This window comes from Bombus pyrosoma, linkage group LG1 (genome assembly GCF_014825855.1).
Source record: "Bombus pyrosoma isolate SC7728 linkage group LG1, ASM1482585v1, whole genome shotgun sequence".
NCBI lineage: Eukaryota > Metazoa > Arthropoda > Insecta > Hymenoptera > Apidae > Bombus > Bombus pyrosoma.
The window spans coordinates 1,702,460-1,728,006 of NC_057770.1; the positions used below are offsets into that span (position 1 = coordinate 1,702,460).

General features: G+C 43.7%; 2 protein-coding genes across 10 annotated transcripts in view; one reads left to right on the forward strand and one right to left on the reverse strand.

Annotated features, from left to right (window-relative positions):
• LOC122570491 (lachesin-like) overlaps window positions 1–25,547 on the forward strand; it is a 269,681-nt gene that overhangs the window by 227,479 nt on the left and 16,655 nt on the right. For 7 of the 8 annotated variants that reach the window (XM_043732905.1, XM_043732867.1, XM_043732895.1 and 4 more), the window contains 3 exons: window positions 2,694–2,978; window positions 3,562–3,624; window positions 11,929–12,084. In XM_043732905.1, coding sequence (XP_043588840.1) covers window positions 2,694–2,978; window positions 3,562–3,624; window positions 11,929–12,084 — 504 coding nt within the window. The remainder of the gene's footprint in view (window positions 1–2,693; window positions 2,979–3,561; window positions 3,625–11,928; window positions 12,085–25,547) is intronic. The other variant, XM_043732929.1, reaches the window with a different exon arrangement.
• LOC122570527 (alpha-(1,3)-fucosyltransferase C-like) overlaps window positions 1–25,547 on the reverse strand; it is a 118,506-nt gene that overhangs the window by 46,842 nt on the left and 46,117 nt on the right. The gene's annotated exons all lie outside the window — the stretch shown is intronic.

Consider the following 25,547-nt stretch of genomic DNA (forward strand, 5'->3'; position numbering starts at 1 on the left):
CCGCGATCGTCTCGCTTAATGCTCTTCGAAGCCTTCTGGGAGGCATTATACAAATTCTAACCAACCTTGGACAGACCAAAGTGACAGAAAAATAGATTCGCAGCGTCCTTTGGCCGCGTTTTCCTTCCATTCGTTCGCCATCTTCTCTCGTGGCCTAATTTCAAGCTAATTGCTCGTGAAACGAAGAAGAAACAAAAATTATCCTACGTACATTCGAATCTTGAATCTATTCGAGGAAATTATAGAAGACGGTAGATTCAACGGGTTGGTACAAAATAACTGTTCTTTAATCTCGTGTTGGTGGGAAGAAGTCGAAGGCAAAGTACCAGCAAGAATCCGATTAGTTTTGTTGCTCGATTACGCGATAACTGGAAACTCGAACTAACAAAGTACGCCTAGCCCCTGGTAATTAATGGCTACATTCCTAGTTTCGATAATTAAGATGCTGCTGAAGCAGAAAATCCTTTTGAAGACAACAAAGTTCATCCCATGGAAGAGTAAACCTGCCTCGAAATGTTTCCTTTGTTCCGAGTCTCGCGTGTTTTTAGACATTCAGAAACGAAACATATTTTCTCCGTGTTCTTCTCTTTTCGTCGCTTCAGAGTTAACCAGTGGAAGGAATGCGAATCTTCCAGTCTCGATTATTGACTGCGATCGTCTACAGATCGAAGAAGAGGCAAATAGCATACGTATCGTAGATGGAAGAACATTGAGGCAATTTAAATCGAAGGCTCGGAGATTTTAATTTCAATAATTAACCGTATGCTTTGTCTAAGAACGTGAATTCAGCGTTTCGACCGTTAAACACAATCTAAAGTCGACGTGCTTTGCGATATGCGGGCGTGTGTAAAATCAAAAATGTAACAGTTGAGACTTCGCGTGTATCAAAGCTGGAGTTGCAGAGCGATCGTTTGTGACGTCACGCTAGTCAAGTTTTCAGCAACGCCTGCTACTATTCTCTAACATATTCCTTCATAAACCGGCGAAAATTTACATAATTCCGAACATCCAATCTTGTCGAAGATTGGAAATACATTGGAGCGATTTATCGACAGCGCGCGTCCGCTGGATTAATTTCACTGAGAGCAACAATTCGCGGAAACGTTGATGATGAAGAGAGGAAAGGCGCGGAAACGAAGGAAAGGCGAGCGTAGATAGAGTCGATGGTGGGAAATCGGGAGAAGTATGCGTTAATTAGGGTCAGCGCTGGCAATTTGTGGATTTGTGGCCAGCCTGATGCATACCGCCGATGGCCAGCCTCGAGAGATGGTTGCTGCGCCGCCAGCTCCATGTTATTCGTCTACGGTTAACCTCGTTCGTTCCGCCGCCAGTTTTGCTCCAGTCGTCGTCTACGCCTACGTACACGGCCTATCTGCTGCACTTTCGTGTAATTAATTGCCGACGGTGGTTCTCGTTAAATCGCCCGATCGTCCGAAACGTCTGTATGCGGCGGACACGAACTCGCGTCGAAAGGTCGACGAGTCGAATTTGCTTGGGAAGTCGCCGATGACGCCGAAAGCCTGACCGAATTACGCGACCTGCATCCTCCAGATTAATCTCTAAACTAGCTAGTTTCCACCGGCTCTAATCAAATTGTCGGCGAGGTTGCGCCAAATAACTTGCTCAAACGTTCTGAATGTTAGCAATCCTCGATCGGTAGGAAGCTTGAGGCGAAAAAATTCTTGGTTCTCGTTTCCTTTGGCGCGTTTCAATCCACAGAACGTCCAATTCGACTCTACCCCCGTTGATTGGCCTGTATGGTTTCTAATCCGGGGTTTCATGCAGCCGCAACAAAGTTTCTCTGCCAGTTTCCTGTTTATTCCGGCGGATTCAACTACGAACGTCGCACGGTTATTTTCTACGCGGTGCGCCATCTACTCGGCGTGGTATTTACGTTCGATCAATCCCAGGAGAACGAAGAAAGATTGTGAATATTACGTTGTAGCGTTGTACGTGGTGTTTTCGTTTTATGGTTGAGCAAGGGAAAAAGAACTCGCTCGTAAGGAAGGAAGTTTTTCACCTGGAATCTTTGCTTTTAGTGGGTTGATGATGCGCGAGAACCGGCGGGACTCGCGGATCCAGAAGTTCTTCCGGAGCAATTCTATTTACAACATGGAACAGGATAGAGAAGGAAAGATAGTATCGTATCGAATAATAATAATTCGCGTTATTGTTCTCGACAAAGAGGTGCCGCTTTGTTTCTCTTCTCCTGATTTTGCTACTGCATTTTCATTCGTCAAACTTTCAATCGAATCGAATATCTCTGACGATCTTCTTCTCCCATTCTTTCTAAACAGAGTTGTTTAATTATCAAACTTCACGATCCACGGTCAGGATCCACGTGTCCGCCAACTTCACCGGCAGAAGGAAAATAAATTAAGCATGAGATTCGTTAACGACACTGATACTTCAACGTTGGCAACCTAAGATCCATATTCCACGAAAGCTTTAAGCTTCTCAACCGTTTATAACTGTGGGCTATCGATCACCATAATCGCTGAAACAGCTCGGTATAATTCACAGCCAGTGATTTCGTGGAAGATAAATCGTAGAACGGTTCGAGCATAGTCCCCCATAAACATCCACGTCGACTTAATCGTTGCCGTGGACGTCACCGCGGACGATTATTCATTCACCGTAGACCAGGTTTCTCGGTTTCCAATCGTAACCGATTCCTCCGTTTAATGTTAAAGTCTCGCCGATGATCTTCGTGCCGAATCAGCTGGTCGGTGCACCAGCTGGGACGAACGTAACGATCGACTGCCACACGGAAGCTTATCCACGGGCGATGAGCTACTGGTTCCTTGGCGCCGAGATGATACTATCCAACGAGAAGTATACCACCAGCATCATGGAGAACAGTTACAGGGCGTACATGAGGTTGACCATAAGAAATCTGCAGGATGGTGACTTCGGCAACTACCGTTGTATCAGCAAGAACTCGCTGGGCGAGACCGAAGGTTCCATCAGATTGTATGGTAAGATAATAATAAATAAATAATCGAAGAACGTTAAAATCGTTGAAACGATGTTTCAAATCTTCCGCCGTTTTCTTCTTATCCATATTTTTGTATCTGTGTAATTAGATGTAGGAAGTACGATCAGTGGGATGATACACTTTTGTGCGCAAATTCAAGCGACACTTGTTAGTTGTAAATGCTTAAATAACATAAAAGTAAATATTAATCCGTGTACTTTCCACTAGTGTTACTAGTTGGCAGAAAATTAAAGGTTTCGTAGAAGGATGCCGCTGTAAGTAGAATTAGCGGTCAGACAAATGCGATTTCGTTATTTTATTAGGTAATACCATTAATAGATTCGTCGATTTTGACTCATGTGAAATATGGACAAATATTTGAAACATCCTAAAACGTAAAAAGGAATTCACGTAATTTCGAGGTGGATTAAAGTACCGTAATTCGATTGTTCAGGCGAAATTCTTCGTGGCATCTTGGTAAATTCAATGATCGATCGATGGCTCGTAATAAAGTTAAAGTTGACTGAACGATTGGGAAAATAGCTTCAAAGCCGAACCTTCAAGATGAATAATTTTTATTTCAGCAATTCCGAAACCATCCGCAGCGCCGAAGGCCACGGAGATCAAGAGCAGCGCCAACAAAGAAGGTGAGAGCCTCATTGAATATTGCACTTCGAGCCCCGAAATCGATATCACGTAGGTCCTCTCCGACGCTTCCCTCTTCATCGAACTCATTATATCCGTGTTTTATTTTCGAATCTACTGCCAAAAAGTTGCACCCCTTGCGTTTCCATGCAGCTGCAACCACCAAGCGGCCAAACAGCACAGCTGGAAATTGAATGGTCGAGGCTGAACCAGCCGAATTACGAAATATTTAAATTTCGTAGTAACATGCTCGACCATTAAATTTCACGAGAGATCAAGAGGTTTACTTTGGTAGTCCAAACAATTTAGACGAGAGTCCCGTGTCCGTATCGATTGCTTCACGGTTGGTCGGAGCACAGTAGGAACGTTGTCCCATCTCCTTCGAAAAGGGATACGTTTCCCTACAATCGACTACGAACATCCTCGATACGCCAACGACATCCGTTTCGCCTTACAGTATATCATCTCTTTTAGATTCGCCAGTTTGATCTTTCCGTTAAAGACGCTCGTCCTGTGCAATTAGAAATTCGAAGAATTTGTGTCCACTGACGTAATTTTGACCAGGGAATGGGCCTCGTTCTAATTTCACAGTAATAAAATTAGAAAATTTCTAGTTGAAAATTAACCCCTTGTCTGATGATATCGAGTTACCGTTTCAATTTGACAAAGGCAGATTCTGCTTGAAACGAAGTTTTCTTTACATCCTAATTTCGCTTCCAATTGTTCGGATCGAAGACGGACGAGTAAGAATTACATACAACGTCTCGACATTTCACAGTCGGCACAGTATTGCAGATTACGACAGTTAACAGTTGCTCGATCAACTATTTCAAAAGCTTACGAGGCAAACGATCAAGGCCAAAGACAAATCCATGAAAAGTGTGGCTATGTTTGACGGTAAAACGTCGTGGCGTTGACCGACCGGAGGACTGTTCTCGAAGAAAAACATCTCTGAACGAGCAATTACGTAGAAGCGCAATCCTCGGTGAAACTAGCGGCTCTAACTCTCGAATGTAATCTTTGCATTAGGTGCGCACATTGTGGCGCGTGTATTATTAAAGCAGCGCGAATAACTTGGGCGGATGCCTAGGTCAGGTCCCTGTGGCTCTGGCCCGGTGTTCTCGCAACGAAACCAATCTCAATATGCTGCATTATTAACGCCATACAAGGCTCGGTCACGACGGTATTACCACCATTAAGCTTCGCGATTTTACTCGTAGCTTGACTCGCCCGGCAAACCATGGATTATTGTTAGATCTTACGAGTTATGCGACTGCCCTTAGTTACAGATTTTCACCTGGGACACGATCTTTGTCCCGCCGTTTTTGCCAACCTACAGCTAACATTTGTCGAATAGAAAATCCGCTCTATCGTGCGCAGATTCAATTTTCAAGAGGTTCTGCCTTGTCGAAGACTGAACACACGGAACGATCGAGTCATGATTAACTCATACGTATCCTAAAGAGGATGAAAAGTATGGCCAAAGATGTCGTTCGTTGGATTTTTAAGTACAGATAGATCAAAGATGGTAGAAGTCTTAATATCTCGAGGGAATATTTCGATAAGAAAAGCAATAGCAGCGTTTTAAACGTATCGGATTACTTGACAGATGTCACGCCAAAGAAATTATTTGTATTATCGACAATTTCGTTTATATCGACAGATTTTCTGCTGTCAGATTTTCATCTCACGGGTCTAATGTAACCTCCGGTCTAATCGAAATTACCAATTTCGTATACGAGAATACTGCACATTTTTCTTTGCCATTTAACGAAATTGCGAACGTAATCTAAACATCGTCTATGAATAACAGCTGTCGATGGCTGAAGGCGCGGGAAATTGTTAAGGAATTTCAAGAGAATGAATTTTAGACCATCTTCGAACGAGTAGACGGAAAAAGGTTTATTCGTGTTGATAATTAACGGAACTTAAATATGATGCAATTTTCCGAGCGTGTAACTCGCGCGTTCATTAAGGTTGCGAGATGACTGGAAAAGGGAAACGAAATGTAACGACGTAACGATCCTCTCGAGCGAGGATTTCCAACCTGTTTCCAGTCAGGCATCGTGCAACTGTCGCACGGTTTTATCGTAATATACGAGGCGGATGATTGACTGCCGTGCACGAGAAAGTTTCGCGAAATCGGGCGGTGGTTCGTGTTCGTCGCCTTCCGTGGCTCGAAATCAATCTTAATATTAGCGAATTATTAATGACCCGACCGTGGCGGGCAATAACTCACGAATGGGACGTTAAGCGCCACCGAACAGTTTCCAATGGGACCGCGTTGCTCCTTATCTGGCCAGATAAGACTCGAAGAGGAAGCGAGACCTTCGAGGTTGACGTATCGATCGACAAACCCCTTGACACTTGGCTTTCCTCCATTCAACCGCCTACAGGTCATTTCTTTGAATCCGTGTCGAAATGATACAATTACAAAATACACTTCATGGAAACGATATACAACGAGAGATCGTGAAATCGGTCAGTAGTTAAAGTTAACAATTTTCGATAAATCGCAACATCTAATTGGAGTTGTGTCGAGAGTCGTAGGAACCTCAAAATCAATTCTTTCTTCACGGCAAGATAAAATAGGGTCATCGATTTTATTAGATTCAATCTTGAACGTCGCACAGAATAATCAAACTAGTTATATATTGTAAGACACCAGTACGGTGTAACATGATAACGAAAATGAATCTACGATGTATGTATGAAAAAAATTTATAGACCAAGACATCATATAGATTGTCACGAGATAATCGCTAAGTAGCTTAGGTCGAATAAAAAAGACAAAAATTGGCACAAAGAGAAAACAGCGAAAAATCGCTTCTTATCAATTTTGAAACGATACAGAAGATATCTTAATCAAGTCGGACGGAACTGATATCTCGGCTTGGTGCTTTATCTTATGAGCTCGCTATTTCGTTTCCATCAAGTATAAAGATGATACAATAACGCGAAATAATTAGCGTTTTGTATATATATCGAACGCACGAAAAAGGAATGTTGCTGCGTTTATCGGTCCGTGGTGACCATCCGCGAATCTAAAGGATGATTTTAATTTTATATCGGAGCATTATATCGTCGGGTCGACCGGTGACCCAATTAGCCGCATTTAGAATTCAATTACCGCTGTCCTGGCGAGAGGCCGCGCGAGGCCAGATTGCATTGTTGCGAACAGATATCCGACAAAACTGGTATCGGCTCGCGTAAGAATCGCAAAATCGCTCTGCCAATGCCAACGGAAAGGAAATATTCCAAGTTCTGTTCGACTTAGAATGGTATACTTTGCTGTTTGTCTCGTTACGTATGTAGTGTTGCTATAACGAACATGTTCGAAAGAGGCAGAATTTTCCTATAATTTTAGACACGTTTACTTTATTAGTATTTTTAGTATAGACTAAGTGTTGTAACAAGTATGTTTTTGAACGATATCTTAGATCTAGAAACTTGGTATATATGTAATACGTTCCACCTTATAGATAATCATTTTAGTTTAGTGTAAAATGTAGCTTGATTTAGCGTTACCAATATGCATCGTGCAACAGTTCCGAGATGCTGCGAGAATTAAAAAAGAAAAGTGCTTAACTTACGATGATTCGTTAGAATCTACTATGTAACCTGATAAATTCTTATTACAAATTTCGCTGCTATAAAGTCGAACTAGCCGGTAAATCTACACGGAGCGAGCCCATTATTTATACCGGCTTATAACTCGTTAAACACGTCTCTAAATCTTCCTTTCAAAAAGTGAACTTTACGATCGCTTGGAATTTCCTCTCTTTCTCTGCCTCTTTGTGCCCTCCATTCTGCGCCCCTTCTGCGCCTCGTTGGAATGGTTGCTTCTCGCCGAAGGGTTGGGATTAGGCCCACGAGAATATACGATATTTAATAATGCCTCGACACACTAGTTGCCTCTCGGGACACCCATCGATCCTACCGGCCGTAATTAATTATCGTGGAGCAAGGAGGCCGGAATTATTTCTGGTATTAGCCTCTGGGCTCTGACGCGTCGACCTTTTTACTTGCCAGTATGCTTTATCGAACCATCGATTCTACACGCCGGATGAAGAGATCGATGCTTCCTTAAAAACTGTATTTCCATCCTTAGGGACGCTCGTCTTCGCTGGAAAACGTAATACTAACGCTTACTTGTTGGTTTCAGTACACGTTCGCGACAGGGCGAATTGTAACTTTAGCCGAACTGTGTCTCCTTTCTCTCTCTCTCTCTCTCTCTCTCTCTCTCTCTCTCACTATCTTTCTATCTATCTATCTATCTATCTATCTCTTTCTCTATACGTAAATTAGTCTACAGAATCCTTTTCTCGCGCGAGGGAAAAATTTCAACGTTTACAGGATTGGTTAAGCTATTATTCGGAGACAAGAGAAACGGATAGAACAATCAGCGTTAACTCCCTGAACACGTCGATTCGTTTGATTCGCGTTTCAATCGGCTCAAAGGCTCCTATACGCACGGGAGATCAGGTCCGATTCGAATCGCTTCTAGCTTCCAATTGAATTACTTCCGACCGATCTCCCTGGCCGTCCGCGATTTCGCTGCCGGGCAAGACTCTCGTCCCGATCTTTCCTCCGCGTCGCATCGAACAAGACACGGAATTAATTTCTCGATTTGTCCGGGGCGATCCCTTGTTCGAGCCACGCGGTCGTTTAATAAGTACACAATACCGCGGCACAAAGAGCACCTCGTCGTCTCTAAGAAGAAAACGAGACAAAGATTGACCCGTCTATTTCCTCTCGTTGGCCGAACTTTTCCATTTAAAAGCAGATATAGCAATGGCTCGAGTCCAACGGTAGCCTGTTCCCTCTGGATGCACCGGAGGAATCCACGATTACCTCGCTACTCGATCCGCGGATTCCTGTTTCACGGTGGATGCGTTCGCAAGAAACCAGAAAGGTGGCACAGAGCCCTTAAATTTTCAACAAGTTATTCGGAAAGTTGGTCGGGACGCGGCAACACGGAGGAAATAAGAAAACGGAGGCTGCTTGAGGAACAAGGAAGAGAATAAGGATGGAGAAATGGTACAAAGGTGTGGCGGACGAAAACCGGATGAAATACGAGGCTGGTCGCGATTGCTCGGGCCGCCGGTATACGAAAGGAAACACCCTGCAGAGAGAGGCGGTCTTTGTGCGCTTGTAGGACGAGGATACACAAGAGATGGCCGTGTTCTTGACTCGGCAAAGATGGTAGCCCCGGCCATATTGTTACGAGAAAGCAGAGAGGACAGGGACGAGCCAGGGACGACGGCGACGTCGTAGCAGTGGGTGCAAAGGCTACGAAACAAAGTTCGTGCGGGCGTATTTAAACTTTTATTCGAAAACTTTTTAGCGTCACCCCGTAGCATCGTCGACGATGCCGTCGTCATCGTTGCTCGCGTGCAACCCCCGTGCACGATGTTTAAAGGGCCGCTTATTTGCCAGCCAGAAATGAAAGAAAAGAGGCTTCTGCGAGAAAGTTGCTCCTTGCATAGGAGGAACTCGCAGGCAACGCGCCGCTTCTCCCAGAACCTTCGAGAACATGGAATATTTCAGGAGAACGAACGAACCAGAAGTACGAAGGAGCGAGTTGGCTCGGGGTTATGAATCCGGGAAGGGAATTAATTGAGCGGATGCCTCTCTCGAAATTCGCCCTGCTAACCTGCTCACCTGTTTATTTTCGGACCAAGCTCCGTCGACGAAGCTACTTCTTATTCGCAACGCGAAAACTTCCCCTCTTACTTGGAAATTAATTATTTCTTGTCCCCTGAACCGGCGTTTAATCTCGCATGCTTTTGGTAAATTGTTAACGAGCCGGCGAAATTTTCTCTGAAATTCCTATCGCTCTCCTTTCGTAATCGGTTTAGCTTCTCGCTCAGACGCACCATAGCGTAAATTTAATCGCTAGGTAACTATGACATGGATGTACGTAGTCGGAGAATATTTCTTATCGGCGGATAAGTATTCTTCTAAAGGGCAGGCACGAAACTTGACATCGTCTTGTACAATTATACGACGCACGCGGGATAACTTGGAATATTCCGGGCGATTATAGAGGCCAGAAATAACTAGTGAACCATCTTACCTGGCCACAAATGTGTATAGAGGGTAACGATATGTACGATGGTATATGGTCCCGTGTTGGACATGAATCCGAATTGCACTCTTGGTTGATGCGAGCTATGCAAAATTACCATCCGAGCAAAGTTTCAATCTTCTCTGCGCAAAGATTGCCTTAGGGCCACCGCTATAGCGGTTGTAGACCTTGGACTTCAGTCTGGCTGTTCCGCTTTGTTTTCACTGTATGTATAGTGGCTCTAAGTTTGTTTATCGACTAGTTTAAACCGATCGTAATTCGATAGAATCGTATCGCACGTCTGTATTTCGTTCAATGAAATTGTTTTCTCCGATTCAAAAGCCACGAGTATTAGATACAAGTATTTTGTTATCATTGTCAGTTACAAGGAGAACTCGAGACGGGCAAACGAGGAAACAGGAGTAACAGACATAACAGACATATCTGTGTAACATTCTCGGATCGAGGGGCGGCTTCCGTCGTAGTTGCGAGGAGTTGAGGGAACTCCGGGTCGAGTTTGAGAATTAAGAGAGGACTCGATCCTTGCGAAGGACGCGCGGCAGGCGCGGCTGGGTGGAGAAGACAAAAAGAAGCCAGGGGGTAATATCGAAACGACCGAATTCCGGCGAAGTTTTGAAACGGTAGCGTGCTCGCATCCTTAAAGAAAATTCCAGTTTCAAGCGGTTTGCGTGAGGACGTATTTCGCGTGAACGAACTTACGGATCCTCGAGCAAACTCGAGAGGATCCCTGACCCGCGTTCGATCCGTGGAATTCCGAATTCGCTCGTATAAGGCCGCGTAACTGGCTTTCCCATATAATATAATAATACTTCCGACTTCATGGGCCATTTATTCGCCAGTCGATATTCCTCCTTCTCGACCGATCGAAACGTACAGCACGCAAACCAGAAACGCTCGGAAAGCAACGCCTGACTTCGTCGAGAGCGATTAGATACGAAAAGAAGAAGATTTGGTCGACCGTGAATCATCGATGTGGAGAATCCTGGAAAATCGTAAAGAATCGTTCGTCCCGTATCCGCTCTTGTCTTTTTTTTTCTTTCCATCGCGACTCTTTGTGCGGCTCTTCCTCTTTGTCGACCGCGCACGGTTCAATGGAACGTCCGTCACCATCGAACGCAACAAGTTGAACTTGGCTGCTTTTCAAAGAAGCTGCCGGAATTCATCAAACCGCTGCGCTGCCGCGCGGTCGGTGCTTGTCCGTTTTCAACTCGTCCACTCGAAACACCGTTCTCTGTGAAACGATAGAGGACATTCTGGCTGGCGTTTCCTTTCCCGATGAACGATCGCGGCCATCCTCAAACCCGCCAGCAACCCGTTTATTCAATGCTTGCGTTTCACACACGGTGTGTTTCGTTTTATTCGACGAAATCCGCAGGAAACGCAGAGCGTTCCTTTGCTTTCGAAAGGGTGGATTATTCGCCATTGAGAAAAAAGAAAAAGACGACGATTATGAAGCTCGAACTAATCGCGCCGGATTACCAACTGACTTTAGCGGATAATAGGGCTACGCTCGGTGGTTTCGCAGTTTTCCAACTTTCGCTCTCCCGTTCTATGTTCGTCGAGTGCTCTTGATGGCTCTCCGAGCACGTTTTTAGAAAGTTCCACTATGAAGGGTATTCGAAGTTCCGCCGGATCAGGATAAAATATCTTTCGCCGGAATTTGCCTAAACTTTCTTTGCCCGTATTCGAGAAATGCATATATAAACCGGTGGAATCCTCGGTCGTCTCGATTCCGTTTCCAAATAACCGTCGATACCGTTCCAGCGCGCGATACGACATCCATATACCAGCCTCGTTTAATCGGTCGTATAGAAAAAACGAATTAAATGGTTTCCTTAACCGCGCATCGTATTAAGTCCCTATGGTTACGTAACGATCTCGCGCAGCTGTGATCGGGATTCAATTAGGAAACGGGAAGAGACCGGTTCCGATTGCGACGATTCTAGCCGTGAAATTCGCCCGGGTCTTGTATGGTGTGCAATGGTTGCACGAGGACCGGATCCACGACGATTAAACGATAGAAAGGCGAAACAAAAATTAGAAAACGAGAGGAAAAGAAATGATAGAGTAACGGGGGAATAAAAAAAGAAACGACGAGTAAATAAATACAAAAGGGAAACATGTTTTCGTAAAGAGGAAAGCAACGGAGAGGAAGAGAGAGGGAGAGAAAGAGAGTTGGCTGGGTTAGATGAGAAAGGTCCTAATCTATTTTCAGGACGACCGAGCACGCCGTCACCAGCAAAAAGGCCGACCACCGTGTGGCCATCCTCGTACAACCCCTACTATACGAAAAGGACAGAGAGGCCGCCTCCCCCGAGCGAGGAGAGGGTCGAGAGGCCAGAGCAGAAGCTACGTGGTAGCCAGAGCACAGGTGAGGCTTGCATTCTCTCATCTGGCCCTCCCTCTCCCGCTCTTTCTTTCGTTTCTCGTGTGTCTCTGTGTTGACTCCCTTCGATTTTATTCATCACGCACATAAATACACGCAAACACGCCACCCTTTCATTCGCCGCGCGTCTTCCAGGCTGTTCTCTGTTATGCGATATTCCGCACCAATGCATCCCGCGCGCACAGGTTAAATTGATTGGAACGCGCGTGTAATAAGGAGGAAGACAGATCTTGGGGCCGGCAAGGGGTCGATTCGCGACGATTGTTGCCGACACGCTCGATACTCGATTTCGATAAGTTTGCTTCGAAACTGTCAAGAAACGAGGAAGACTCGTGCTGTTTCGTGGACTAATCACGCTGGCACGAGTTTCAGGGGAGGAAAGTTGAACTCGAGGTCGCGCAGCTGAAAGAATATACGCGTCTTCCAGGTTCGGTCGCACGAGAAATATGTAAAATTTCCTTAGTATCGCTGTCAAACGTTTTACGGATGACCAAAGAACGTCCTTAAGAGTAACGCACAGGCTTATCGGTGCTTTTAAAGCTGCCTTCTCGCCGTACAAGGAAAGTGGCGGTATTCTCTGTTTACGGTAATCTTATGTTTAAGTGGTAGAACGTATGAAAGTAAATCTTGCTGCCATATTTTGCGCTCTTACGATTGCCAAGCTTCGCAAACATTTTGTTTTGTTCCTCTCTTTCTTCAACAATGCTAGTGGTTTGTTTGCGCGTAGCTTGTTTGAAATGTAGAACGCTTAAAAATAGAACGACGTAGACGTTGATTTAAATTTCACGGTCAACGTCCGACAACAACCACGACGTTTTTAGTTATGTTGCGTCTGTATTTCGTTAAATCGCGCTGTCCTCGTTTCCAGGCCCAAGATATCTGCTTACGTAAGACGTCAGGCGTCTTAGTCTAAAGCAGCTCGCTGTAAACTCATCCTCGCGTTTTGAAATTTAAGGGTAACCCTGTTTGCGCTGCATAATGCATCGCGTGTTTACAAGAATCCTTGCGTAGACAAGAATTTAATGCGTTAAGGGGCGCGTGCAGCGGAAAACAGCCGCGGGCTAGGCGAAAACAGCCGCATACCTGGTCTCGTCGCCCTCTTCGACTCATCCTCTTTTCTCATTTACGCAAATAAGATCGCGACCCGGCTTCTTTACGGTCTTGAAAGTAGCAACGGCGTAATCACGTACGGGGTAATTCGGACAGCGTAGCGTATAATTTCAAGAATTCTCTCGGCGAGACAGAAAAGATTTGCCCTTCCTTCGTGCAACTTGTAAATTTTATATAAAGCTCTTGCTCTTGCCTTGTTCCATCGAAGTAGTCAAAGTCGAATTTATCCTGTTCCACTTTCACTTCTCATACGCTTCATACGCGATGAGACGACGATGCGAGCAGCGTTTATCCGCCGTGTTCCTCCAAACCGAAGCGGTCTAATAAAGTTCGTCTTGAGATGTTAAAAAGAAGAAACTAACACGTTGCAAATATATTATCGCCACGCTCAAGCTCCAGTCTCGAACGTACAGTGACTTACTTATATCCTTTTGTGAATTTATTATACGCGTTATACGAAACAGTTTGAAATTTGATCAGCACTGTAACGAGAGCCGACAAACGCGATTACACGTGTACGTTTATTATTACACATTTTTAATAATTTCTTGTTAATATTCGTTGGCAGCAGATATTCTGTAACTTGTACATATTAGGTCGTCCAAAAAGTTTCTTTCGTTTTATAAGGAAATAATGGACGCATAACATTTTTCGTTTTATATTATTTCTTCGAATTACGTATGATCCATTTTGTTCTATCGAGATAAAGATCAGAACGTTCGACAGATTAGGTTTCGTGTTTGTATAAAGATGCGTCGTTGTAAAAAACGTGTCTGTAAAAGAAAGACACTTTTCGGACAACCTAATTCATTTACGACAGTTATATCTCATTACATTGATAATGTAACGTCAAGATGTTTTATATAATACGTACGATAATACGTAAAAATTTGTATACGATAAATAAGTGAAATTCAAGTAAATTCAAGTAAAATTTGTCGATCCGAGATAGCAGAAAGAGTTCGAATTAAAGGGACGTGTTTAGAATGTTGACGGACTACCGCGGAGAAACCGGTAGTTTGCGATCATGCCGTTTTGATGAAGCGTAGAATAGATGAATGGCCACTCGGATCGTTAACGAGATAACGAGCTTCACTGAAATGGTCCGGGAAGCCATTCCGTGGCATCGTCGTTAAATTCAAACCGGAACCATGGATCGACTGAATGAAACCTTTAATAAGACGTTTAGCCCTTAATGACCAATGTCGGCCACAATATTTATCTTAATAGCCGATGAATGGAACGATGCTTTCGATTCACCACGATTCGTGTAGTCTTCGTAATATCATCTAGCGCTTCAGCAATCTGATTTCCATATTCGTGCAAAGTCAATGTTTGTAGACCTGAATTTGCCATTGTTACGTCGATTAAATTCGAACAGTTAAATTTATCGTCGCCAATGCGAAAGTGGAAAATGTGACTGGCTCGTTTATGACAATCTTTTGCCTTTGTCAAAAAATTGTGCATTATTAACGTAGAATCTGTAGCAAATTGAAGCTTCAACGGTTTTGGAAATTCGTCTACGACTGTGCGTTAAAACGTCCGCGACCGAAGTTGTAAATGAATCGCGTTTAACTCTTCAAAGAATCTATTATAGGTTGTCCAAACAGTTTCTTTCGTTTTGTGAGGAAATAATAGACGCACGACGTTTTATGGTTTATATTATTTTGTCGAATTACGTACGATCCATTTTGTTCCGTTGAGATAAACACCGCGACATTTCACACACTTGGTTTCACGTTTGTACGAAGCTGCATTGTTGCAAAAAAACACGTTTGCGAAGGAAAGACACTTTCCGGACAATCTATATTTCGAACGAGATTTTCCGGCCGAAAATCATTCGCGAAACCGTATTGGGGAAAAAGTAAATACCAGGCCTCGTTGAAGTATTTATCGTTTCGTTGTCGTGATACAAATAGCTCGGTGCACACCGGCCATAAAGTATCCTCGAGGGTGTTATCACGTGGCGATTCGTGTCACCGGTGAAGCATCGTGCCGACTGATGCCCATTCATTTCCATTCATTAACGACCGTTAACGGGGTAATATTTTAGCCGATCCGGAGAAAAATCAACGGGAGGTCTATCCGGGAATCTGTCAATTATCCGCGAACTTTCGGCCATGAAAGAGCAGCCGATTCGCCGTTTGCCTTCTCTGCGATATTTTAAACAACGATCGAACGAACGCCCGCGCGACGTTCATCTTTTATTAAAATACCGCTATCGATTCGACTCCTCTGCGACGAAACAATTTGACAGGCAAATGACATAGGTTTATTTTCGGGAAAGGAGAAATGGAACGTCCGATCAAGAATATTCCACCTAAGTTTTTATAACGTTTTCGATTTTTACGCTTGGCAATTGCAAGAAACACTGTCTTTAGAAGGAATCGCAATACACAGAATGGCACAAAAGCAACGCAACTCTAAGTTTAGATGGCGTCAACATTTTTAACGGCAGAACCAGCCTCGACTAAAGCGTGAAAATCATATCGTAGATATAAATTTATAAATGCGAAGCCAATGAAAATTCTTTATCAGCTGCTATGTTTCATTTTCACGGCGTCAAATTTGTACGATTATCTCTGTGAGAAATTATAGAACAGTCTATTCGTCTACTTTGCCAGATCCTGTATTAAGAAAGATACGTTGGAAGATTTCTAATGATCTAACTGCATGCACACAGCGTCGTACCGTATTAGTTTCGTGCTACAACGTAAAGATACAGTCCATCAACGAGTTTCAAAGTGTCGTTAAAGCCGGGGCAAACAGTTTCGCAACCGGTCCGTCTGTCACTATGCAAACTAAAGTCTGACTCGTACGGTCCCATTCTACTGCACGGTGGGAGCCGATCACCGCGACCAAACGTGACCAATTGTACGGCGTTTAGACTAAGTTCCCAAAGGAAAATGCGTCCGGAATTTTACGCGGCACCGTGGCCGCTGCACCGATGTCACCGCGACGAGAAGCGGCAAACACGCGCGGAAAGCTCGAACGAAAGTCAGCGAGCACGTACTCGACCGCGTGTGGCCGGGATTGTCGGACGTATCTAGCACTGGTGAAACGTGGGAAAATCTAACACCGACAGAACAAAGTTCGATAAAGGGGCGTAAACTCGGAGATATTTCTTTGGCAAAGCGAGACGGAATCGAACGTAACGGAAGGAACGACTCGAACGTACGACACTACCATGAGAATTGCTGTCGTAACGCGAGTTTGACGAATAAAATGCTCCATCTTCGCTGCGAATGTAAACTTCAAGCTCCAAGTACTCACTTTTGCGAGTGTAATAGAAAGATTTCCTTTTTCTTTCTTTATTTCATTCCTTTTATTTTTATTCTTCCCTTTTCTCTTGAAGGAATAGAGACAAATCTGTAGCGCCGTGAATCTTGTAAAAAATATACGCGGGACGTTCCAGTCGATCGATTCAATGCGACACGTTAAACGTGCAACGATACCTTCTCAACGGATTCCCTTTACACGTGCCGAAACGACGAACTCGTTCCATCAATGCGTTTCCCTCGGCCAATGGTTGTTACACTCTCTCTACCGCACGACCATAAGTGCCCGATCTAATAAAATAGTGAAATAAGTTCGTGCCGTGGCAGTCGTTACCCGGGCAACACGCGCGATTTCGCTGGCTTTCTTACGACCAGTTACAATTGCATACATTGCGACGTTACGGGGCAAAAGAATACTCGCTGCACTCGCTATTCCCATAGAGAATCTTAAAAGTTCTCAATAAACTCCAAGTAATACGTAGTATAATAAAAACGAAAGGGAGGAATAGAATAGAAAACAGCAGGTACTTGGCTCGAATGAAACTATTATACATACTACAAAATACGCTGTAATTTGTCGCGGTAAATAATACCGCGCGTAGTCAGACACCGCGGCAATTAATAATAGACGGTGAGCGTGAAGAATCGCTTCGATCAATCGCGCTACCATCTAGATTTAGAAGCGCCGTGTAATCTGTGTATTCGTAAATGTTGGGATCAATAGGCTTATTAGAACAGAGATTTATCACGTCGGTGAAATTCAGTTAAAAACGGACAGCTGATTATTCTTGACAATTTACTTTGTTCCTTGTGATAATCGATATTAACCTGTCGGAAGAATTCCTATGCATTTGCACGTAACCTGCGAGCACGCTAAACGACAGCCACTTATCCATTTCTAAGCCACCGCCTGCGTCTCGAAATTCTCGCAGCATCAAAGACACGGGCACACCGATAGACAGGCACGGGTCGAGAGTGTCGTAGGTGGCGTTTTGAAATATGCATGGGCATCCCTTAGTACGTTTAGTAGGAAATTACGTAGGAACAACACGCGCCGCCTCTATAGCGCGCCGTTAATATTAACTACACCCCTCTCGAGTATTATCCCAGGGGTAGCGGAACCGGGGCGCAGCCACCTGCTAGTGGGTTACGCTTTTAGGTTACAGTTCGCCACCGAAACGCGTGCGCGTGCCGGCGAAAATTGCTAATTTTAGTTTCGACGTTGGGCGCCGCATCCATTTACTTGTACTACTCGTCCGAGCGAAAGTGAAGTCTTTGAGATGTACTACTTAACAGAGTAATGAACTCTACGGGAAGAGCGGTGAAAAAAGTTCGATGTTTGGCGCGGGATCCATTTACTTGTACTACTTATCCAGGCGAAGGTGAAGTCTTTGAGATGTACTACTTAACGGAGTAATGAAGTCTCTGGGAAACGAAGTAAAAAAGTTAAGATAGCAGGATTTAAAGATATTTTCCACCGTCGATCGGCCAATTTTAATATAAAACTTCCGCGTTTAGCGCTATATTAAAAAAATGTTAATTATAAAGATATCCTACGATGTTATAAAGTAGTAGACACCGAAATATAATCTTCTTGCTACTTAGATACACCTCAGGCGGATACACGTGTAGTTTCCCTTCGGCAGAAATGTCATTTAACTTTCCTGTTCCACCGATCTATCGTAATATGTCGAACTTAGTATAAGACAAACTGTGTCTTGTCCAATCGTACCCGCTAACGAATCGTAAAAGACGCGAAGCAAATTAGAGACGAATTGGATGATAATAGTTGGCACGGAAGGAAAATAGAAGATCAAGAGGAATCAAGAAACCGTAAAGTTATGGAACCTGCATAATTGATCGGTAGATTTATCTTTGAAATTATTGGGCGTGTATAAGCAAAGAACAGCGATAAGAAATTACCAAGTAAAACCACGAGGAAGATGTTACATCATCGGCGGTCTAGTTGCAAAACGCTGTCGTGCACGCGAAGCAGCCTGCAAGGAAGACTTTAATTGCGGCGTTCCGTGCAAGCGGACTTTAAATAACTTGTTGCGGATTGGACAATTTAACGGCGCGAACGTTCCTTGCATAAAACGGGATTAAAGGTGCGACGCGTATCGCGAGACTCACTCCGCCACTTGGAGGTTAGTGGTTCGGAAACAATGCACGAAAAGACACCACTTTTAAGTAACGCGATAAAGACTTATTCGAATGACACTCCTTCTTCCTTTAAAAATCTATTTCGTAGATAATTTCTATCTGCTTTCGTTGGATTCCTCTTGAACAATCAAAACGTTATCGCAAAATTAGTGCAGTGGCTATGTAGCGACGGCCCTACTAGAAGGTGCCATAATTCACGCGCAGGAAGTCTTGTTACTATGTTTATAATGAGAGAAAAAAACAGGTCAGTGAAATAAGATCACGTAGGAGTGTCGCGGAGAATACTGTATGAAATTACAAAGTACATGATATTATTTTTCAAGACGAAGAAACGACGGAAATGGTGGAAATGTCTGTTTCTGGGGATCGTCTCATTAATGAAGGGATCCGTAATTTCGAATTAGTCAGGACGAGTATTATTCGTTGATTATCTTATTAAGATCTAATTAGGCAATTAAGAAGTGTTTGAAACGGAAATTAAGCTGCGGATACCGGGAGGGAAAAGCACGTTTACGCGAGAAAATGGACGGTCTGTACGATGGTGCGAACAGTTGGCAGCAATTTCCATCAGCATCTCGAAAATTCCTATTTCGTAGGTGGTATCGGGGCCGCGAACAAAAAGCATTAGCGGTTCTGCATACTGGCGTATCTAATCTATGAACGCAATGTAATCTCACGAGCGGTTGATGCTGCTAATGTCTACCATGCCAGGCATCCTCGACTCCTTGAAATTTCGTGGACACTTAGTAGTACGAAGCTCTCTAACAAGAACCACGGCCCTGTGTACGTAGCCGCCAACACGCTCCTGTTTCCCGGAAATTCAGTCTAATCTCAATTTTCCCGCGCGTTCTTAGAATTAACATCGGTTGACCGACGATAAACTTCCGGTCTATCTTCTTGCTTCGGTGTTTCCACCTAAGAAAATTCCCTGTTGGTGTATCCGACCGAGGCAGAATGTGCAAACGGCGAGTTCTCGCGACTGACATCGTTACGAGGACCATTCTCGATCCACGAAGCTTTGCAGCGGGTATTTTCAAATATTCCTGCGGAATTATTATTCGAAAATACACGTTTAATATCGTGCGAGTATAGAAGAAAAATTATAATCAGGATCTAGTTACGCGGTTAGTGATTGGCGAATTTCCGATTCAAATTGTAAATACTCGTTTCGATAAAACTTGGACGAATGGTGAAGAATTAAAGGGGCACAGTTAGCAAGGTCTCGAGCAATCTCAGAACGCCGTAACGCGTAACAGCAGTTTTGATCGTGGTTTTCCTCGTGATCGCATCTTCTTGAATTCGCCAGCACCGCTTATAGCCACTATCTCCGGCAGACATCGTTGGCGTGTTCTCTTCCTCTTTAAAGAACGTTTCTCGCTTGCCTCTGTGCACTCGAGTTCCGTTTCCAGCGATTGGGGGTTGGCCTCGGAAACGTATACGCCAAGAACTCACAGCTAGCTCGATAACCAGCTAATGCTCTCGACAAACAGCACCGCATTATATTTCTATCGATTTTCATGAGTTTCTGGATACTTTTCTAGCGCGGTTATCGCGGCTGTTTCGATATTGGCTAGATGTTCGATGGATATTCGTAACAGAGAGTTAGGTATATTTATTTATTCTGTGATTTTATGACGAATTGTTTGAACTCTCGTCACTTTTTACGTCCGTCAATCGTCGTGCCTCTACGATTTCAAAAAGAAAAAAAATTTGAGAGAAAAAATTCGAAAAAAGCAAACGAAAAATATAGCGATAGTTGATGCGGTTCTCTTTGTTCGCAAACAGATTTCTCGGGCCTGTGGCTCTATTCAGGTCGCGGCAGATTTTATTTGAGAATTTTACAAATGGTTATATGTCATCGCGCGAATTCACGTTCGCTACGTCACAGATATAATTGTTTCCCAGATCGCGGCTTAACCGGCGCGGAAGTTTCACCGCTTTCCATTTGCGATGAAATTGAAAAACCTGGGAGTGAGATGTAAGTGACAAACTGAATCGATATGCAAAATTATCCAAGGAAAAAAAACAAACAAGAAAGAAGAACGTACGATCCTGAAAAAAAAGAGGAGAATTCGCCGTTAAAAAACACTGAAAATCTCTATTGATCTGTGAACCAGTCTATCCAATTTTCAAACAAATTTTTTCGTTAAAAATCGGACGTATTTTTCCTTGAAAATGTCCACTATTCGCGATACGTGAATTTGGATCACGTGTTGAATGAAAATCTATATTTACCTCGGAGTCAACGTATCGAATACTCAAAAAGCTATTTTCACTAAAAATCTCACTTGTTGTCTCTGAAAACGTTCCACTGTTCCACGACGCATATATCTCCAGTTTCTCTTGAACGAAAATTTTTATTAATTTCTCAACCAACCAGCCAAGTAATCGAAAAAGTATTATTTCCTCTAAAGATCATACGGATACTCTAGGGGAAATTTTCATTATTCAGGACACGTGAATCTCGAACCGTATCTTGAACAAAAAATCAATCTCCGTGTTAAAAATTCTGAGAAAATTAATTTCATTAAAACATATTCCCCGGACGTTGTCGCTATTCACGGCACGTGAAACTCGAATGGCTCCGTGAACGAAAACTTGCGTTAATCTCAGTGCCAATCTACCAAATTATTTGAAAAATTACTTCAAACGAAGATCGAACGTATTCTCCGAAAAATGTCGACTATTCGTGGCGCGTGAATCTCGAGTTCTGTCTGCAACGAAAATCCGTGCTGCTCGCGGTCGGCTTGAATTTCCAGCGTTCGACACGATGGTAACGTTAACAAGGATCACCGTGCCGGCTGTCCGTGTGTATCTGTTAGGTAGCAGCAGCGTTTAATCTCAATTTCCGGGGCTCGGTGTTCCAAGGCGCGCCGGCTGACGAGCAGTAAATAGCTAGCTCGCCGCGTTACAGCCAGATGCATTCTCGTTGCCAGTCTGTTTCCCATTTCCCCTCTGTTCTCCGCGTTGTTCTCTATCCACGTTTCTTCTTCTTTCGCGTAGACGTCTCCGTGGATAAGAAGGAGTGCAGTTGAGGCGTGTTGGTTAAGCGGACCACGTTTCCGCTGTATCTTCTGCCAGCAGCTTCACAGACGACTTTCTTCCACCGAGGAAGATGCTCCCTGAATCTTCCTCCAACCAAGGATATTTCAGCTTCTAAACTACCTACCTTGGCCTTCGTATTTTCTTATTAATCTACCTATCCCTGTACACCTCTCGGGTCTTTCTTTCTCCTTCTATCGAGACGGTAGAAAATTTCGGATCCCCGACGTGTTATTTTTTTGATAAAAATTATCGGATTTAATCAAGTACGAGATAGATTGCGTTGCGAGAAAAAATGAGAAGCTTCAAAAATTGGGGATAGTCGTTCGATTTTCCCTGATGCTATGGGACTGATTTAGAGATAGAAATTTAAACGAAGAATAAAAAATTAGGCCTCTGTCAGTGTGAAATACAGAGAAGATCAGAAATCTTGTACCCCTTGTAGGATCGTTGGCAATTTTGCGAACGAACGAGTCTCTCAGACGAGTCTCTCGGAGAATATGTATTTGCTTTTTCTATGTTTATTTTGGACCTGAAAATTGGTCCGGTTTATTGACGTTTCTATCGAACACATCGATCGACAACGTCAAACGAAGTTCTTTCACACAAGCAAGCGTGTAACAAAGTCCAGGGTCTCTAAGCGATTTCCGATCGACGCACTCGAGTGACCAGAGTAGTTGGTAATCCCCCGGTATCCCGAAGGACTACTGCCTGCTTATAAACTCGCCACCGTTGAGAAGCTAATCACGAAGACTTAGCGACCGCCTAATGCCCATTAGCTGACAGCTCGCCACCGTGTTTCTTTCAAAATAAACGTCGATTAACCTGCTCGGATATTTTCACAGCGAAACTACCAACTTTCTCATCAATCCGACTTCTATCATCCTCCAATAGTTGATACGCGGCGGGTATCGAAAAATCGCTCGTATTGTACGGAACAAAAGGTAAAAAAGGAAGGGACAAAGCGAATTAAAAATTGCTACCTGTAACGTGGCATCGATAGAATATCGAAAAAAATAACCGGCAAAGCGGGAGTTTCCTTCACAAAGAATGCTGGTATGTAACGGCGCGCGACGTTCGACAATAACGCCGGCACAAATTTGTCGAGCAAATACAGGTTATAGCCGTGGAAACCTTCGGCACGAGCGCGGAATCCGCGCATAAACGCGTTCGCGTATATTCCTATCGAATCCGGATGAAAATGATCTGTGATGGACGAGCGGTGATACGTTCGCCAGATTAAATTGTTGGACAACGTTCTCGAACACGTGAAATTGAAACGTTTCGGCCGGCGTTCCCCTCGCAGCGAACCAATTTTTCCGCGTGCGGGCACCATACTCTCCGCCCGTTGGAATTTCCTAAGCTGACGCATCGTTTAGAAATAAACGATACGCGGAGTACGATGTTTGCGGTGAAATTGAATCGCTTATCATCCCCCCGATCGCCATTCAATCGAGGAATCTCCGGCCTGCTGCCGCTTTTCACCGGCATAATGTTGATATTAAATTTCCAAGTTATTCGATATCGATCATCAATCACGGTGACGCCGACCGGCAAACAAGATTCGTACGGGAAAAGGAGAAAAACGGTACCTGTTGCGCGATAGGGTTACAAACCCGAAGATGGGTATTCCGCGGGATGGAAAATCGTTTGGAACTGAACGCGATAACCGGTTCTCGATCAATTATCGAAAATATCGTCTATGTTTCTGTTGAAATATGAGTAGAAAAGTTTCTCAACGTATAGCTGCAAAGTATGTTTGATTTTAATGGACGAGATACGAGAAACACTTTGGGAAAGAAGGAACTGAGAAAATGTAAAAATATTGTGTAGACTTAAAGCGACGAGCTTACAGTCTCTCTCGTGGAGAGTTTGAAAAAATATAATCTCGTACGCTAATTAGTAACATTATACCGGTGGTCGTGATTCATTACGCTACGTCCATTCCTTGAACGACACGTTATACGACTCAGTCAAGGGTATAATCGATGAAACCAAGGGGCGAGCATTATCAGAAACTTTCTTTTTTTACCGCTGTCTATCACGCTATGACGCGCAAGAAGCACGGAATACACCTGTTGCTCACGGCCATCGATAGACCTATCCAGAAGCTTTTTAAAAAGCGACGACTCCGCCAAGCCCATAACGATTGAAATTTATCTACTTTCTCCGCGAGCCGTTTCAAACCAAGGGTGTTCATTCGAAGGAATTAAGCGGAACAAATCGGCGGTCGTTCGATCAGGACCCCCGCGTTTCCATCGTGCTTCCACTAGAATCTAGAGATACGTTTGGAACGCGAAGGTTCTAGACATTCGCGGCTAATAGAAATCGTTTTTATATCCAGAAAATTAATTTGCAATTAGTAGAAGATTGAATATAGATATAAATTTAGAATTACTCTTTTGCAATTTCTACAGAAAGCATTCTTAAATTCCAAAGAAGCGTCCTTCTCGTTATTTCTCGATGATATCTTTGGTAGATCTATGAAAGTACCAATGACCATTGTACACATAATTTGCCTCGGTCGAAGAATTGACTCCGATATCTTACAATTAAGATATTTATCCAAAATGAAAGTGGAGCGCAGAATTGGTCATCCAACAGTGCGCGTTTTTCCTCTTTTCTGTTTTTCCGTTGCCATGCCATTCTTCTCACGTGAAACACAGGCAAAGTCCCGGTGACAAAAACGGCAAGGCAAATGTTTCCTGTTATCCCGGCTGTAACGCCTCGAGTTACAAGCTCGCTTTCTATGCAATTATGTTTAACAACGGAGAAAAAAAAACAGGGCGTCGCTCGGTCTTGTCCTTCGTCTTCATTTTTCGCGCGATAAAACGTGCCGCGCCGGGCGTCGCGTCGAGGAAAATTCGTTTGGCAAACAGGTCGCGCACGCGGAAAAACTGCTGTCGCGTGCGAACGAAGAAAAGAAGAAGAACGAAAGCGACCCGCGTATTCCGTAGACTGTCGACTGTAACAATTATGCTGGAAACGCGTTAATTTTTGCGCGTACCGGCTGAAGCCAATAACGCTAAGTGACGCTAAGTGACAAATCTCGCGTCCCTTGTTCGTTTCTCTCTGATATTTCATGCGACGAGCACGCCTCCAGAGTAGATTTTTATCTGGACGATTTATTGTTTACCCACGTACTAACGCGTTTATCTACGCCAGTGGATCTTCCTTGCAGATTAAAGCTGGCAAATTATAGTACAAGTAACCCGAGGATTTTATCGCGATCTAAGCGTTAAGGTTGTACTGCTTTCAGACCTCGAGCTTTTAACTTAACGGCACTTGAGAATCGAAGAGAAAACTTTTACCGATATATGGCACAGCATTTTCTTGGCAGAATATCCTTGCCCTGGCTTTCCGAGGTCGAAGCTTTTGGATATCGTACATTCCCACGAAATTTCTACGAGATTCCATCATTTTCTTTCTTGCATTATAACAGCAGCCATAGTGGATATTTTCTTCCGTAAACTGTCCAAGTGAAAATTCATTTCGATGTCGAACGAATGCCTGTGCCAGAATGTCGATAGCAAGAAAGAATCGATTCAGAGAATACACGCGAAGATTTGGCATCGATGATGCCGCGTGCACATTCAATTACGTGTAAGACCTTTAAGATCGCAGAGAAACAATCGAGACGCGTGAAAATCTCATACGAATTTCGCCGAGAGAATTTAAAGGGACAAAGTTTAAATAAAAATCGACCCTTAGTAAGAATTATTAACGCAGATGGATGATTATTTCATCGTATATGCGACGAACAAAAACGTGTCTACGCCTCGCTATTTCTATAAAATCAGGAATACGCAAAATGTTATTTTCGTAAGAAAAGCGGGAATAAAGTATCCTGGTAGG